The sequence below is a fragment of the Saccopteryx leptura genome, chromosome 8 (assembly GCF_036850995.1).
Source record: "Saccopteryx leptura isolate mSacLep1 chromosome 8, mSacLep1_pri_phased_curated, whole genome shotgun sequence".
Lineage (NCBI taxonomy): Eukaryota > Metazoa > Chordata > Mammalia > Chiroptera > Emballonuridae > Saccopteryx > Saccopteryx leptura.
The window spans coordinates 84,422,708-84,441,432 of NC_089510.1; the positions used below are offsets into that span (position 1 = coordinate 84,422,708).

General features: G+C 43.0%; 1 protein-coding gene across 7 annotated transcripts in view; it reads left to right on the forward strand.

Annotated features, from left to right (window-relative positions):
* Positions 1 to 481: 481 nt before the first annotated feature.
* The window catches only part of TNIK (TRAF2 and NCK interacting kinase), a 400,443-nt gene continuing 382,199 nt past the window's right edge, over positions 482 to 18,725 (forward strand). For 4 of the 7 annotated variants that reach the window (XM_066347637.1, XM_066347638.1, XM_066347642.1 and 1 more), the window contains exon 1: positions 483 to 935. In XM_066347637.1, the coding sequence (XP_066203734.1) occupies positions 879 to 935 (57 nt within the window). In that variant the 5' untranslated portion in view covers positions 483 to 878. Of the gene's footprint in view, positions 936 to 18,725 lie in introns of all 7 variants that reach the window. The other 3 variants (XM_066347639.1, XM_066347640.1, XM_066347641.1) reach the window with 2 other exon arrangements.

Consider the following 18,725-nt stretch of genomic DNA (forward strand, 5'->3'; position numbering starts at 1 on the left):
GGCCGGAGGCGGATCCCCTTCCCTGCACACAAGTCCTTATATGCACCCGCTGCACCAGCCAGCGTTACTCCAGCCCCACAAATAATTAATGGGGGAGGGAGGGGCGTCGCTCCCCCCCCCCCCCCGCATTTTTTTAGCGCTGGAGCGTTTGAGCCGTTCGGAGGCACCTCCAGATGCGATAGAAAGGGCCATATTCCGCAGCCTACCAATTGAACACACAAAAATGTGTGTGACCAAATAGCCCCCAATAGCCTTAGCCCCTACGATAAGCACGGCAGGGTTGAGAAACAGCTGTTCAGATGCAGCCGTTTTAGCCCTCCAACGCCAGGGCGGAAGGGTAAACTCCCCTCCCCCATCTACCCTGCTGCGGGGGGACCGGGTCAGGAAGCGTGGCCTCTCCCCAGCCGGAGACCACGCCTCCTCCGCCTCTCCGCCCTCCCACCCCCTTTACTCCTCCCAGGAAGCGATGATAGACAGTTCTGTGCGGTTCTCCACCCCCATCCCCCAGCTGAGTGGAGGAGTTGCTGTGTCTCATTATAACAGCCAATGCAGCCGCCATCCACGCACCAGCAAAGAAGTATGTCCCATTTAAATACACCCACGCAGCCCAAGCGCCCTTAGCTGATCAGGGCGCGCAGCCCACACATATCGTGGCTCGCGGCTTGGAGATCCGCGCAGGTTGGGCTCCGGAAGCCGCGGATCGAGGCGCCGGGGATCGGGATCCCGCGCTGTGGCTCCGGGGTGGGCGGGGGAGGCTGGGCCCTGGGGCCTCTGCTGCGACACCCGCATGAGGACGCGAGTGAAATAGACCAAGGTGGAATTTCCAAGGGAGAAGCTTCGGGGTGGTTTTGGTCCATTCCTTCGGCGAAGAAGTAGACATGGCGAGCGACTCCCCGGCTCGTAGCCTGGATGAAATCGATCTCTCAGCTCTGAGGGTGAGCAGAACATGCTTTCCGATTTCTTTCTCGTGGTTTGGGTCAGGGTGAATGGGCTTGGTGCATGGACGGAGGCGAGGGTTGGTGGGCAGAGGCGGGCAAATACGACGCGGAGGGAACCTGAATTTTCATTTGGATTTGGGGGCTGCTGAGGTGTTCTGGACTAAGTCCCCCTCGGCAGGGGTTGTGCGGTACGTGTCCTCCTTTGGTTGTGCTCGATAACCCCCTGGGAGCGCGTGGAGCTTATGTGCCAGTTTCATCTCGAGTGGTATGTGAGCGTATTAAAATGAAAGGCGTGTGTGTGTGTACACAAGCCCCGGACAGTCGTCTCGTGCCAAGGCGCGAGACCTGTCTCTTTCTGCAAAAGGAATAACAACAACGTGAATACTGGCACTGGTCCCCCACCTTTTCTAGCTACCTGCAAGATGACATTATGAGCCTGGCGGTCCCCACGGAGCCGAACCTGCCTCTCCAAGGGGCAGCTATTGCTATGCTGATCTTGTAGTATATGGCAACTGCCTCCCCTTCCCTCTTTCCTGCCTTCCGCGCCCGGACTCCCTGTCAGCACAGTCTTAATATAAGACCAGGCTGCCGCTCACCTTTATGGTTTTAACTCAGCCGTACCTGTGCTTTCTGACTTTATGGCTGTGATAGTCAGTTTTTGCAGCTGAACTTAATTAAGCAGGTGAAAGGGATGTGTTCTCTGCTTTTCCCCAATCAGACCAGAACTCCCGGGAGTGAGTGTGTGTGTGTTTGTGTGTGTGTGTTTCCTGTGTCTGTGGCCAGTCCTTTGTGGAGCACTTCCAACCCGCAGCTCCACTTGAAGGTCTGCATTTACTTCCATGTGAATTGCCTTAGACGCCGTTACATTGTATTGACTAAGTAAGACATCACTGATCTAGAATCCATTTTGCTGTTGTTTTGAGACCGGAATACCAGCAATCCGAGTACAGCCTCCACACGTCCCTCCCCAAACCCCAAACCCTACACTCTCCTTCAGGGAAGGTGGCAGAGCTTTTTTTTCATTTTAATTAGATGCTGCCTGCTGGGAAGGGTTGAGGGTGGGGGGTTGGTTACCACTACGGGGGGGGTCTGAGACGATTGGAAGCCAGTTTAGAGACAGCTTCTTCCTCTTCTGAACCAGAAATAAAGTAATAATAATAATAAGAAAACCCTGCATATACATGAGGCATGGAGGGTCGGTGAGACCGAATTGATGGTGGCTGTCAACACAGGGACAGGCAGGGTGGGTGAAGCTTGGAAGTTCGCACGCCCTCCTGAGGGAATACATTGTTAAATTGATGCTAAATCATGGGGTCTTATACCTAATCTTCGGTACTTCTCCCGACATTGCCTCCTTCTCCATGACTATTTTAAAAGGCTGCCTGTATGGTCTAAGGCACTTTTTCTTTAGTCTCATTAATCCTCTCCATACCTGCCCTGCTCTTCTTTAACTTCTCCTCCCCCTCTCAATCCTTGCATCCAAGAGGTGAGGTTTCTGCAAGGCAGTCAGTCAAGGGGCTGAGGAGGAACAGAGATGCCATTTGTAACTGGCTTTTTTGATAGTTGGGCAGCAAAAGCTCATTCATACGTTATTACAGTAAACTGTCTATTTCCCTGGCACTGAAATGCCACATGCAAACGGGGTGGGGTTGGTAACTGGGTGGGTGCTTTGGCCAAGCCTGTGGCTTCCTGCTTTACATATTGTTCATTTGCCCTACTTTCTGCGCTGGCAGCAACTCCCAGCGAGTTAATCAGGTGGATGGATGGTCCAGACTTCAGGGTAGGGAAAAATGGCAAAGGCCAGGGAAGGCAGCTGAACAATAGGCCAGGCTTGTGATTTCCCTGAGTGGAATCGCTTCTCTAATGGAAAGCGCCCTGATGTGATTTTTAAGTTGGGCTTGGTCGGGGGTGTCCCTCGTGGTTTCTCCAGGGGAAGGTTTTCCTGAGACACTGAGCACAGAGCCTGCAGGCTTTTGAGCAGCCATGAGGGCTCACTGGCTGGTCTGGAGTACGATTCACAGAGGGAGACCTGCACTCTTGAGAGCTGTATTTTGAAAACATATCTTTGCAGGATTCACTGAAATTGCTCTTTGTGGCTTGGGCCTAGTGCTCTGCCTCTGTATTTCTGCCTGTAGGAGGTGTGGAAAGAGGAAGGGCCTGGCTAGCCCAGGAGACTGGGAAACTGCTGGCTGGGGGACTTAAATGTGGATGTGGATACAGTTGGAGGGCTGGAGTCTGACCAACCTTTGGTGGGTGAGGTGTGCATGTCAGGAGTGGGTCCAAAAGCCATATAGGTAATCTCCACAAATCAGAGGGCAGATCATCTGCTTCTCTCTTCCCCAGTTAGGAGAAGTGGGCGCATCTAAATGAGAGATCTCATTTGTTCCTCCACTCTCAGTAAAGCCTGCCTGCTGAGAACCTCCTGGGAATGCTTGACCCCTGTAATGCTGCCAAGGTCAGGGGCTTCTAGGAGAGTTTGCTGCAGCCTTAGCAGTTGCTAGCTGTTTTGGTGGCTCTTTAATGTACACAATCAATGCTCTTTTTGTAAACCCTGTGCTCAGTGCATTAAAAGCAGATACTGTCTGCAGAGGTCTTTATCCTTCTCATTTTGGAGGCTTATTGTTTTCAGACCCCTTCTAAATTTTCCCCAAATAGCAACAATGCATAATTTAAACCAGAGCAATCAGTGATAGCACTGATCATTTAAATTGTGCAGGATTTGAATGGTGTTTAAAAGTAAGATAAAACAAGATCTTTGGTTAGGAAAGAGACGATCTTAATCCAGTATTATGAGTCTGGATTTTTAGAGCTCTGGAGATAACCTAAGTCTCGGGGGAGGGAGATGAGTTCATAGATTTAGAGCTGGAAGGAAATTGTAGAACATTAGCCACTCCTTTCATTGAATACTTGGGAAGCTCAAGCCCAGAGAAGTGAAATCTATTGCCCAAGGTCACACAGCCCCTGCCCCCAACCCTCTTGGGTTGTTTGGGGAGAGTATCTAGGTTTCCTGACTCCTCCTTCAATGCTCTTTTCTCTAAGTCACATTGTCTGTGGTTGGATCAGAAATCAATAATACATTTTCTGTCTGAGCACAAAAACATGGCAAAGAGGAATAATTTCAGCAAGATCATGAAATTTTATATCTTGAGACTCGAGAAACTGCTTCATGCAAGTAATCTCATGATACATAAACCAAGGGGTTTGAAGGTACCTTTGGAATTAATTTTGTCCAACCCTCCTTCAGTTTCTCCTCTGTAGGCAAGTGACTGTTTAAATTGTCTAGGACAGATGGTTGTCCTATGTGTCTCTCTGTCACCCATTTCTATCTGAATATGTGCCAGGGGTCATCTAGGAATACACATTATCCAGATGTCTCTGCATGTGAGGTTTATTGCTTCTCTGTATGTTTTGTATATACTTTGTGTGGATAGTTATGTATAGTATTATAGATATAAACTACCCACGTGGGTATGAAAAGTATATGCATATAAGCTACAGAAAACAATCTATTCATTCAGACCCAGGGCTTGAGTCACTCTTCCTTCAAGACATCACCAATTTAAAAGAAATGAAATTTACCACTAGTATGCTTTATTACATATGAGGTGAGATCAGCCCAGAAAGCTTTTTGGAGATTATCATATATCTGAATCTGAACACTTTGGCTGTCCTTAGCTTGGCCCAAAGAGTAAGACATTCAAGGTTGGTAGCTGTTGACTTCATACTCTTAAGCTTCTTCCTGGACTTGCACTCACTTTTCTATTCGAACGGAGTTAGATGACCTCTGCTTGTCTTTTCCCTGACCCCTCACTCTTTTCCCTGACCCCTCACTCTCTCTGGGCCTGTTTCTTTCCTGAAAGGTGGGAGGAGGTAAAGGGGGGGTAAAAGGGAAGTTAAAGGGTGATGAAAGGTGACTTGCCTTGGGATGGTGAACACACAACACAATATACAGATGCTGTATTATACTATAGAATTGTATACTTGAAAACTATATAATTTTATTAATCAATGTCACACAAATAAATTCAATAAAAACTTTAAAAACAAATGCCTAGATTTAAGAATTGACCTCTGGGAGACTTGCATGCATCCTTCCCACTATATATTTTTCGAGTCTGGTGTTATAAATAGTGTGGAGTTTTCTTTCTGCCTCATCACTAGACTGTGGGCCCCTTTATGCCAGAAGCTTGGTCTTGCTAATCTTTGAGTCTATGCCTAGTCCCAGTTAGTTGAATAAATGAATAAATGCATGAACAAGTGATCACAACAATGTGACTTGCCTTCCTTATATGCTGGTTTCAAAAGTTAAATTATTTGTAGCAATGCTTTGAAAACTATAAAGCATTTATACCAACATCCTCCCGCATGATTAAATAAAATTTAATGGGAAACTTGATCCTATCAACATTTGATCCCAGTGATTACACCTAATTGAAAATGATCTTGACAAAAAGGTCCTGTATCTTTTTAATAGTACCTTTTCCTTTTTATGTTTCAATAGGACTTTGTATGTTTCTCTGATGGCCTGGCTTAACCTTTGCTCTAGTATGAGCATTTATTACACATGAGGTAACCTCTGCCCAGAAGCTTTTTAGAGATTAGCACATTTCTAAACCAGTATGAAGTATCAGCATTATTTATTAAATAAAATCTTCTAATTTTTCTTTACAAAAACAAAACAAAAACATTTTCTCTTCTTTATGGATTAACTGTTATTCAACTAAAACAGATTTATTATGCCTATGCCTTTTCTAAGTTTGTGTTTGGAGGGATTGAGGTAGGGGAAGTATGCATCTGCACTGGTACACTGCTAGTCCAGTGTTTAAAACGTTCTGATCAGAGGTCTCATGGGGCTTAAAGAAATCTTAAATCATTATTAACTCATTACTCCAGACCACTTAAATTTGGTCTTAAACCCGAGTTTAGTAAAGTTACAGCAGTTGGTAACAGTATCTTTTTTTTTTTCAAAGACAATGTGCCTTTGTACATGCAATTTTTTGTGTGTGTGACAGAGACAGAGAGAGGAACAGGAACAGAGAGAGGACAGACAGGAAGGGAGAGAGATGAGAATTATCAGTTCTTTGTTGCAGAACCTTAGTTGTTCATTGATTGCTTTCTCATATGTGCCTTGATGGGGGGGGGGAGCTACAGCCGAGTGAGTAACCCCTTGCTCAAGCCAGTGAACTTGTGCTTCAAGCCAGCAACCTTTGGGCTCAAGCCAGTGACCAAGGGGTCATATCTATGATCCTATGCTTAAGCCAATAACTCTGTGCTCAAGCTGGTGAGCCTGTGCTCAAGCTGGCGACCTTGGGGTTTCCAACCTAGGTTCTCTGCGTCCTCTGCAACACTCTATCCACTGCCCCACTGCCTGGTCAGGCTGGTAACAGTTTCTTAAAATGAAATTAGCACAGCAGTTTTATTTTATTAAAATATTTTATTTATTGGCCCTGGCCGGTTGGCTCAGCGGTAGAGCGTCGGCCTGGCGTGCGGGGGACCGGGGTTCGATTCCCGGCCAGGGCACATAGGAGAAGCGCCCATTTGCTTCTCCACCCCCCCCTCCTTCCTCTCTGTCTCTCTCTTCCCCTCCCGCAGCCAAGGCTCCATTGGAGCAAAGATGGCCCGGGCGCTGGGGATGGCTCCTTGGCCTCTGCCCCAGGCGCTAGAGTGGCTCTGGTCGCCCCCTGGTGGGCAGAGCATCACCCCTGGTGGGCGTGCCGGGTGGATCCCGGTCGGGCGCATGCGGGAGTCTGACTGTCTCTCCCCGTTTCTAGCTTCAGAAAAATACAAAAAAATTTTTTATTTATTTATTGATTTTAGAGAGAGGAGAGAGAGAGAGAGAGAGAGAGAGAGAGAACAGCAGGGGAAGGGAGGAACAGGAAGCACAACTTGTAGTTGCTTCTCATACGTGCCTTGACTAGTCAAGCTCGGGGTTTTGAACTGGCACCTTGAGCATTCCAGGTCAATGCCTTGTTCACAATGCCACCACAGGTCAGGCACAGCAGTTATAAAATTAGATATATTTGTTGTATTGTAGAGCTGTTAAACAGGTGTTTTCTTCGCCTTGACATTGCTTCATAATAAAATAGGGTGTAGTGGTAGTTATTAGAACATCAGAGAAATCTGCGTAATGAATTTTTGGTCTTCATTATTAACTGGAGTAATCTGAGTACAAAAGCTAATGTAAGTCATGGTTTGCTGTTGGCCTAATTTTCTAATTAGGAGGTCATGGAATATTTTGTTTTTGAAAGAATATGTAACACTTTTCTTTCATGGAAATATCATATTTTCCTCCTTAGCTTGAAGATTCTTTGAAATCTCATTATTTTGAGTCTTGCTGTTAGTCCCTTTCTTCTTTCTGTCTCTGCCCTGTAATTAATCTTCCACGTCCTTCCTTCTTCCCGCAGTAGTGGTTCTAAGTCCACCAGCTTTGAGGAGGTGGGACTGAGCCAGGCCGCCGTGCCCCTCTGGTCACAACCCATCTCTGGGTCTGTGTTTCTGATAGAATTTGGAATAATTTGTGTCTGAAAGATGCTTCTATGTCAAATTGATTCTTCTATTTCTGTGGGGGAAGTCACTCTGAAAACAGGGCCTGAACTAGCAGTGTGCTGAGAATTCCAAGAGAGTCTGGGTGATATTTTTTTGAACAAAATGTTATTCTGCATGTATAAATATATAAGGTTTCTGGTGGGGAGAAAGGCAGGATTTAAATAGAAAATGTTGGATGAATTCTGCTTGTAATTTCTTTCATTCTGGTTGGAAGCTTATTTCCCTCTAGAGAAAGATGATGTTCTATTTACTTTTTACTTGGCCACTTGTCTCTGGTGGTCTCAAGGGGGTGCCTTGAAATTCTCAAAACACATTTTATTCTACCCCAATCTTAAAAACCTTTTAATAGCTCCCGGCCCCATTCCTCCCCGCACTGCTGCAGTGGCGGTCATGATAAGATCTGGGGCCCCTGTTTCTACCACCAGCCTTTTCCTGACTCGTGTCCCTTGTACACTGCAAGTCTCCATCAGGCACTCGTTAGCGTGGTGTCAACACCAGCTCTGATGCATCCAGCGAGGCCTCTCACACCACATGCTGCAGTTTTAGTGACCATTCCTTTACTGCTGCCACAGGGAACAACTTCCTTCTCCCCAGGGGTGCTCTTTCCATGGTGTGTGTGGGTGTGTGTGTGTGTGTTTAGCCTGCGTGCACACCCTCCCTTCTCCTTTTCTGTACCTACTACCCTGACACTAAACACTCATGTGCCTCCTTTTCCACAAAGTTGTCCACAGTTTCTCTCACATAGAAGTTATGCCTTCCCCTGTAAACCCTCTCAGAACTGACCTCACAACTCTTTTGGAACATTCAGAACTTTCTATCTTGGATTATAAACAGTCCGCTTCATGAAAGCAATGCATATATTTGATTTTCCTAGCAGACCCCACCACTATGACTTCTGCATGGCCCAGAAAATATAAATTATGAAGGGGATCAAAGACTGTTGAATTGTTAAAAATTTGTTTAATTAAAAAAACCCCAGCCTTTTCTAGTCCTCCTTATAAAAAGCGACACATGGTCATGGCAGAAAATGTGGAAAATGAAGAAAAAGCAAAAAGAATTCTTGATTTCCAGTGATAACCAGGTATATATTTTATATATGGCTTAGTAATTATTTTCTATGCATAGCTAAATACATAACTTAAGAAAATGAAGATTGTATGATATATATTATCTGCAATCTGTTTTTTGTTTGCTTTTTAAAGATTTTATTTATTCATTTTTAGAGAGAGAGGTGTGTGTATAAGAAAGAGAGAGAAAGAGAGAAGGGAGGGGGAGGAGCAGGAAGCATCAACCCCATATGCGCCTTGACCAGGGAAGCCCGGGGTTTCGACCTGGCGACCTCAGTGTTCCAGGTCATCACTTTATCCACTGCGCCGCCACAGGTCAGGCCTGCAATCTGTTTTTTAAATGTAATAATCAGACATTTTTGCATATACTAATGTTTTAATTTTTATGGCATAATTTGAAAATCTCTTTATCATGGGGAAATTTATTTATTTATTAAATGTTTATTTGCTGATTTTAGCGGGAGAGGAATAGAGAGAGAGACAGGAACATTGATCTGTCCCTGTATGTGCCCTGCCCGGGGATCAAACCCACAACCTCTGTGCTTTGGGAGGACGCTCCAACTAACCGAGCCATTCAGTCATGGCTGGGGAAATTGTAAACTTACGCAAAAGCAGAAAGAAAGTTAGAAGGCTCATACATGGCTGCTGGTCATACGCAGTTATACAGCCACTTTGGAGACCAGTTGGCAGTTTCCTAAACTATTAAATATAGAGTTAGCAGTTCCATTCCTCAGCGTGTGCTCAGGAGAATGGAAGACATATACCTACACAGAAATGCTTGTACGCAAATGTTTATGGTACTGCTATTCATAATAGCCAAGGAATGGGAACAGTCCAAATATCTATCAGCTGATGAATGTAAAATGGAGTCCATTAATACAATGGAATATTATTGGCCATAAAAGGAAATGCTGATACATATTATAAAATGGATGAACCTTTTTTTTTTTTTTTTTTTTTCCTTTTACAGAGACAGAGAGAGAGAGTCAGAGAGAGGGATAGACAGGGACAGACAGACAGGAACGGAGAGAGATGAGAAGCATCAATCAGTAGTTTTTCGTTGCGCATTGCAACACCTTAGTTGTTCATTGATTGCTTTCTCATATGTGCCTTGACCGCGGGCCTTCAGCAGACTGAGTAACCCTTGCTTGAGCCAGTGACCTTGGGCTCAAGCTGGTGAGCTTTTTGCTCAAACCAGATGAGCCCGCACTCAAGCTGGTGACCTCGGGGTCTTGAACCTGGGTCTTCCGCATCCCAGTCCAACACTTTACCCACTGCGCCACCGCCTGGTCAGGCAAAATGGATGAACCTTATACTTAGTAAAAGAAGCCCGACACAAAAGACCACATATTATATGATTCCATTTATATAAAATGTCCAGAATAAGCAAATCCATTGAGACAGAAAGTAGATTAGTAGTTGCTGGAGCTGAGGTAAGAGGAGTGGAAGTGACTGCTAATGTCCTAAAATCAGTGGTGATGATCGTTCAACTCTGTGAATATACTAAAAATTACTTGTACCATTCAAAAGGGTGAATTTTAAGGAATGTGAATTAAATCTAGATAAAACTGTTATTTAAAAAAGTGGGATAGTGTACTAAGCCCCCAATTTAAGTTATCTACTCATGCTCTGTCTATCTACAACCCCACCCACTTCCTCCCCAGTATTATTTTGAAGCCTCATATTATTTGATTTGTAAATATTTCAGTATGCATCTCTAAAAGATAAATACTCTTAAAATACATAACCACAATGCTATTATGTCTACAGAATTTGTATGTAATTTTAAATTTCTTCAGATATTTTGCAGTGTTCAAATTTTTAATCATGTTTTTAATGACTTCTTGGCATTTTAATGAGAGGATATATTTAACCAATTCTTATTGATGAAGCTTTTGGTTATTTCCAATTTTTCAACTCTCATAAATAGTGCTTTGATAAACATCCTTATGCACCTTTGTTTCCCTAGAATAACTTCTTAGAAGTATGATTTACAATGAAAGTGTACAATGATCTCTAAGGTTCTTAACATTGTCAAATTACCTCCCAAGTACCTCTGAGGTAGGTGTGTATCATTTTCAGATGAACACATTAAGTTTAGAAAAATCAGTTAATTTACTAAAGGTCATAAGTAACTAAGTAGCCAAGCTTACCGTTGACCTGCCCTAAAGCCACTGCCCTTAGTGATTCACACAGCCTTATTTGTCTTATGGACCTTGTCATGACATCAGAATGATCTGATGTACTCTTTTGCTGGGGTTCACAGATTTCCCAGAAGTCTTCTGTTTGGGGCACAGATCTCTTAGATGAACACAGTGGTGTTTTAAGAGTTATTTCTAAGGTATTTTTTCCTTCTGTTTTTTTTTTTTTTAAGGTGAAGAGGGGAGATAGTAAGGCAGACTCCTGCATCCACCCTGACTGGGATCCACCTGGCAACCCTGTCTAGGGCCGATGCTCTAGTACCAAGCTATTTTTAGTGTCTGAGGAAGATGTGCTCAGACCAACCAAGCTATCTTCAGCGCCCGGGGCCACACTCAAACCAAGGAGACACTGGCTGCAGGAGAGGAAGAAGGAGGAAAGCGGGAGAGAGAAGCAGATGGTTGTTTCTCCTGTGTGCCCTGACTGGGATCAAACATGGGGTGTCCATACACTGGGCCGACGCTCTATCCACTGAGCAACCGGCCAGGGCCTGTATTTTTTTTTCAATACCAAGGTCAGGTTAGAATATGTTAATTGTTCTTTTTCTTGCCTAAAAAGCTAAAAACATAAAATACAAGCTATTTTGTGATTAGCAGTGATTTCCTTATACATTGTTTATAAGGATGTTTACATTTAATTTGTCATTCTCTTCAGAAAATCATTCAACAAGTGTATAATGAAAACGTGGAATCAGGCCCAAAGGTTCCCATTTTTTAAGAAATAGAGACCACAAAATTTGTGATTATCACAGAAAACAACAAGATGAGCCAGAAGACATTCTAAAACAAGGACAATTCTCAAATCTTTCTCTATCTCAAGTAACACTTTTTTTTTGACAGTGACAGAGAGGGAGTCAGAGAAAGGGACTGATAGGGACAGACAGACAGGAAAGGAGAGCGATGAGAAGCATCAGTACTTTGTTGCATCTCCTTAGTTCATTGATTCCTTTCTCATATGTGCCTTGACTGGAGAGCTACAGCAGAGTAAGTGACCCCTTACTCAAGCCAGCAACCTTTGCCCTCAAGCCAGCGACCACAGAGTCATGTCTATGATCCTGCACTCAAGCCAGCGACCCTGTGCTCAAGCTGGTGAGCCCATGCTCAAGCTGGATAAGCCTGCGCTCAAGCCAGCTACCTTGGGATTTCGAACCTGGGTCCTCTGCTTCCTAATCGGACGCTCTATCCACTGCACTACCACCTGGTCATGCTCGAGTAACACTTTTTAAAAAAGATGAATATAGACATTTCCAAGTTAAAATGTAGAAAATGGAAGATGCAGTTGGCATTCATAAGCATAAAGAATCCTGTGTTTTGAACCACTATCTACTTTCCAGATGGTTTATATGTAAGAAACTCTTAAAATCAACACAACTTTGTGCTTGGCAGTCTGGTGGAGGTCAATTGCCATGATTTACTAGATTTTATAACCTAACCCCCCATTTAAAATGCATATAAATTATTTATGCCTAGGATAAAAATCCAGAGCTCCACATAGGCATGGTTTCATCATTTTACTTCTGGGTTTTGTTTTGTTTTTAGCTGCCTGTAATCAAATTATAGCAGTTTGGTGGGTAGAATATGTTGTAAGCTGTAATTGCGAACTGTGTTTAAATAATAATAATAATATTTAGCATTTATAGAGTACTTTATATCTTCAAAGTACTTGCAACATTATCTAATTAAATAGCTCCCAGGTTATAAACTGGATATAAATGCACTTAAATCCAGAACAGGGTCATGAGAAAAGGATGTCTTTGAAAGTTAATGCCAGCTATGCTTTAAAAACCTCTGCAATGATGGATGCATTGGAGTTTGGGATTTTTTTGGGTTGTTTTTTTACCCCCTTTTGTTCATCCTTGTGGTGGATTTATATATATTATAAATTATGATATTTTATATTCACCTTATCAATGCCTCTGCTTGACTTCTGGTCATTAAGTACTGAGTATTGATCATTGCCTTGATCCTTAAAGACAGTAAAATATAGGCAACATAAATAAGCTTTAGAATGTGCTCCCTCATTACATTTCGTGCCCTGGCCTCAATGAAACTCCCATTAGTAAGTGAAATGAAGTTGGGTAGTGCAAGGAAGAATGGCTATGCATTGTGGTTTAGTAATTTCTGTCTGAGAAAAATAGATTAAACTGCACAGTAGGATACATCGTAAAGAAATGCATTAGAGAAATGAAACGTCTTTAGTTTAACTGTACTAATGACTTCTTGCTGTTTTGGACATGTGTCTGTGTATTGTCCCCTTGCATGTATGTCCTGTGTTGGAAATTTCCATAGAGTTAGGAGCAAGGACCTGTGTGGCTAACCCATAGGTAGTAGAGGATTTTGCAGCTGATAGGTTTTCAGTAAATGTTGTCCTGTGCATTGTGATTTTCTAAGAGATAGTTGACAGCTTAACTGCCTAAAGAGTGATTCTCAAAGTGAGATCCTCGTATCAACAACTTCATGATCATCTCTTAGGTCCTGCTGGGGATGGAGCCCAGCAGCCTGTACTTGGGGGAAGCCTTTAGGTAATTCAGATGTAATTTAGAGTTTCAGAATCCCTGGCCTAAATGTTTAAAAGGCAGTTTTCTTTCTTCTTATTTTTCATGCCTGTTCATTTGTTCACTCAACAAATATTTATTTATTAAGCATCTGCTGTGCCTAGTATTGGGTTAGATGCTAAGAATATAGTCATGAGAACACACATGCACGCTGTCTTCATGAGTTAGTGCCTGATGAATGAGAGAAACTCATGTTAAAGAAATAGTCATAAAAATGATTTAGTAAATACAGGTTGTTTTGGGAAAACACAGAACATATCCACAGAAATTTGAGAATGCTTGAAAACATTGCAGAGTAGGTAATAGTGATTTATAATATATAAGGTTACCACAACTTTTTCATAAGGGATATGGCTTCAAATTGTGGAAGGCACATACGTTTAGTTAGGAATATGGAATTTAAAATTTTATACTAATAGTATATGCATTTGAATTGTTTGAAGAAAGGAGGATACCTGAAATGGAAAAGTCCACAACTTTCAGTGAGTAATCCTGAACTGTTCTTTGCATTTCCAATTTAAAAAACTTTGTATTAACAAGTTAATTCAGGAGGCAGAAAAGCCCCACCTCCATGATCAAGAAGTTGCAGGGTTCTGGTGTTAATTTCCCATGGACCTGTAGGAATTCAGCTTAAAGACCCAGGAGGTGCTGACATTTGCCTAAAGGCTTTCAGCCTTACTTTTGCTTGAATACTGAAATCATTGGGTTGTTTATTTCTTGAGACTTGGAAAATGGAAGTGATGTTTGCAATCTAGACAGCAAATGAAAGGATTTTCTTACTGAGAAATCTCATAGACTTTCCTTGTAACAACAATCCATAAACATATCTTACCTAGCCACAAAGACGTCCCATGTTGGTATTTAATTCTCTTAGATGACCACTGCTTATGCATGTTTTTTTTTATATATGGGGTAGGATTACAGTTGTTAAGACAAGTTGGTATCCAACTTGGTAATGAGCATATATCAAAATTTTATTTCATACTCACCACCAGGGAAGATACTTTTGAGAAACTGAATTCAAAGACCCATGTTGGAAGACCTATTTTAAAGGGAAAAGAGACAGTTAATTAATGATCATTAGATGTGCTATAAAAATGTCTGGTTAAAGATGATTATGATTTTTGAAATACTGACCATTGGGCGGACAGATCTAACTTTCTCAGAATATATCCTAATTTTGTTAAAGTATCAGGGAATTTTGCAAGCATTTTATTCAGAATAATTAATTACACTCTAGATGGGGCAGTGATTTAATTACATCATTTAAAAAGTTCTATCTGGGACAGTTTTCTTCCTAGTAGTGATGATATCTTGGACTACAAGGCAACTCCAAATTCAAAATGGCTTCTTTGAAGCCATTTACATGCATAATTGAATGGGTTTTCAAATTTTGGAGTTCTGGCCTGACCAAGCATTGGCACAGTGGATAGAGCATCAGATTGAGACGAGGACTCAGGTTCGAAACCCTGAGGTCGCCAGCTTGAGTGCAGGCTCATCTGGTTTAAGCAAGGCTCACCAGCTTGAGCCCAAGGTTGCTGGCTTGAGCAAGGGGTTATTCGGTTTGCTGGTGCCCCATGGTCAAGGCACATATGAGAAAGCAATCAAGGAACAACTAAGGTGCCACAACGAAGAATTGCTGCTTCTCATCTCTTTCCTTTCCTGTTTGTCTGTTCCTCTCTCTGTCTCTCTCTGTTTCTGACACAAAAAAAGAAAAAAAATTGGAGTTCTGGGATTTTCCAGTTGAAAAACTAAGATGCTGTTAGAGGCCAGAGACTCCAGGTAGCAGTGGAACCCGGATGGTTCTGGTGCTGGTGACCTACTCTGGAGTGGTTGGTAAGGTCAAAGCCAAGCGTTTGTTTTCCCAAAGGCCCCCTGTCTTCTATTTTCTTTGGACTGGTAGCTCTAGCAGCAGTCAGAAAGAATTCAGTTTTCTTCCTCTGCAAACAAATACACATAAGCAGCACTGTGCTCTCCTGGAGATACTCTGTGCAGCACTGCACACACTTTTTGGTCTGTACATATGTATGTTCTCTCAGTGAGTATTTCAAAGTCATAACTTGTTTTGGTATTGCAGTCATGATTTCTCAACTATAAACAGGTTTTATTTTGGCAGAAGAACAGATGTAAAAGTGTAAAATACAGAAGTCTACACATTTTGGGGGCAGGGAGAGGGGAGGAAGAACAGTATTTCTTTAAAATCATGGTAATACACTCTTGGTTACTCCTTTGTTTTCCTTGAGTGACTGAAAATTAGCAGGGGAAGTCTCCTGAAACCTACCCAGCGGGGTACTGAAATCTCCACTAAACTGATTGCACCAGAAAAAGTGCTAGTGGGTAATTAGCATTGGTCCTCTTAGGCCTCATCTGCAGGAACAAAAAGGGTTCTGGCTAAGGAGGAAGCCCTCTGTGAAGAGAGGAGTGTGTACACATTTGGTGTCAGAGGTGGGCACAAAGGGATATGGGAGAGACAGAGATACAGCCCTGACAGGTGCTTTGTTTTCCAGATGAGCAGACTGAGGGAGCGGAAGGGGATTGAGAACTCCGTGTGCCCGGTGGTCAGTTCTCAGCTCTCCTGGTGCCCACCCCCTCCTTTATTTTGTGTGTATGTCTGTAAAAGGCACCTGGGGTTTTCAAAGCAGCCAGGACATCCCTGTGACTATCCTCTGTCCCCTTGAGACCCCGTCTGTTTCTTTTCTTTTTTGAAAGCAGGGTCTTGACTTTGTAGCTCGTCACCTGACACAGTACAAGATGCGTCAGATTTAATGAAGTCATTCCCCGACTTTCTTTCCTGGTTTCTGGCGGTGATTGCGGCCTTCTGTAAGGTGCTTCTGATCTGTCCCCATGGAGACTCCGTGTGGTGTTCCAAGGCACAGTGGCATTGTCATGCTTAATAACTCTCCTCTGACAGATATTTCCGTCACATTTTCTATGGCCACTTGGTTGACGTAGCTGGTTGGTGTCGCATTTGGATACTAAATGATTTCAAGTCTGTTTCAAATGAACACCCTTGATAACTTCTAAATTTCAGTGAATTTTAGAATGTAAATAAATTATGAGGGCATAGGAGCTCCATAGTTCACACAACTGCTAGTTAAAACTTTGTTTAGGTTATGTTCCATGCCACAATAAATGTAAATCTGGATTTAAAAATATACCTGAGAATGTGGATAATCTGAGACTCCCATGTATTGCTGGTGGGAATGTAAGGTAGTTAAGCCGCTTTGGAGAACAGTTTGGCTATTTCTGTGAAAAAGCTAAACATAAATTTACCATAATGACCCAGTAATTCCACTTCTGAATATTACCCAAGAGAAATGAAAACATATGTCCAGGCAAAAACTTGAATATAGCAGCATTAGTCATACTAACCAAAAAGTGGAAACAACCCAGATGTCTATCAGCGAATGAATAGGGGACCACAGTGTGGGCCGCAGTAGAACCCTATTTAGCAATAAGGAGGACTGGAGTACATGCTGCAACACGGCTGTTACACTGAGTGACAGAAACAGACACAAAAGGTCCCATGTATGGCTCCTTTTATATACAATGTCTAGAAGAGGCACATCTGTAGAGACAGAAAGGAGACAGTTGTCGGCCAGGGCTGGGGATGGAAACAGGGAGTGGTCACACATGGGCTTGTGGATCTCTTGAGGTGCTAGGATTCGTTCTAAAACTGGTAGCGGTAACATTGAGTGAATCTATGGTATGCAAATTATACCTCAATAAAGCTGTTAAACTGTAACATCCCTGAGACATTGCTTCATAGTGGGGCCAACTCCATGCAATTTGAGGGCAAATTCCCCAAGCAGGTCACTCTGGTATTTCTGGGAAGGACACCTCTTCAACCCTGTGAGGGGTGGGCACTCTGGTCTTGTGGTCTGCGTTTTACTTAACCTTTGTGTCATCATTTCCTCTGAAAGGCTTCTCAAGTTTTATAAATGTAATTGTAAAAATTTCCTTCAAGATAAGGTGGCCCAGATAACTTATCTCCCCTTTCAGATAAAGAGGACTTTAAGCCTGGACAGAATAACTTTCCTGTCAAATACCATTCCTTCCTGAACCACTTTCAGTTCTCTGAGTTTCACGCAGTTATTCACCTTGCTGGTAGGCCCACTATTCCCTGCTCCCAGAAGTCTCCTCCAGTTCCTGTTGTGAACAGGTGATTTGTCTCCCAACCTCTTCCCCAGAGGAGACTGCAGTTTCCACAAAGCCAAAGAATTTGTTTTGTTTATCCTCATATTAACAAAGTGAGTGACTTCTCATGTCTTACAGCATAAGGCTAAACTCCTTAATTTTGCAAGGTCTTATATGATCTAACCATTCCCTGCTTCTTTTTTTTTGACAGAGACAGAGTCAGAGAGAGGGACAGATAGGGAGGGACAGACAGACAGGAAGGGCACCTTAGTTGTTCACTGATTGCTTTCTCATATGTGCCTTGACCGTGGGGCTACAGCAGACAGAGTAACCCCTTGCTCGAGCCAGCGACCTTGGGCCCAACCTGGTGAGCTTTGCTCAAACCAGATGAGCCCACACTCAAGCTGGCGACCTTGGGGTCTCGAACCTGGGTCCTCCGCATCCCAGTCCGACGTTCTATCTACTGCGCCACTGTCTGGTCAGGCCCCTGTTTTTTTTTTACAATATCAGCAATCACCATCCTACTCGCTTGCTATACACTAACTTTTGTGTATTTCAAATTGTAATGAGTTGTGAAATGAATTTTTGGATTGCCATCATTTTTGGAAAAAAATTGATTGGAATAGGGTAGAACAATGTTACTGTGCGTGTATTATATATATGTGTGTATTAGGTCATAATGAAGAATGCATATTTTACAAGATATGGGGACTAAAGGCTTGGAGTTCACCGCTTTAGCTCAGTCCATAGGACTGCATAAAACTCAGCTAAGGTATTTTAATTTGCATCTAGTTCAGTTATTAAGCCTGGGCCCTCAAATCTGCATCTCTGTGGCCTTTACATAATTTGGATTAGTGTGGAGTGCATTTTAAGGAACTATATAACAAGCTGTAGTGGCTGACATCCACCTACTGATTTAGGCCTCTTGTGCATTTATTAAACACCTCCCTAAGAGTTTAGGAGCAATCCCAGGGCTCTGGCCGCAGTGGTGAACCCAAGAGACACAGCCCAGCTATAAGACCAGCAGTGCCTACTGCTGCTGCTTCTGCTTGGGACTCTCCACCCCATCCTTGCTGCACTAGCTTTGTGAGGAACAGCTATTCATCCTTCAGAATTAACTTAATAGTTAGATATGTCTTCGGCAGCTTTTTTAAAGGTCAGTGACATTTGATATCTATGTTGGAATCAAGGCAGATAAGATACTAAAAGGAGCTGTGACCACCCGAGAAAGGGAGTCTCCATCTTTGTGGGAGCTGCAGAGCTGATCTCAGGAGGTGACAGTAG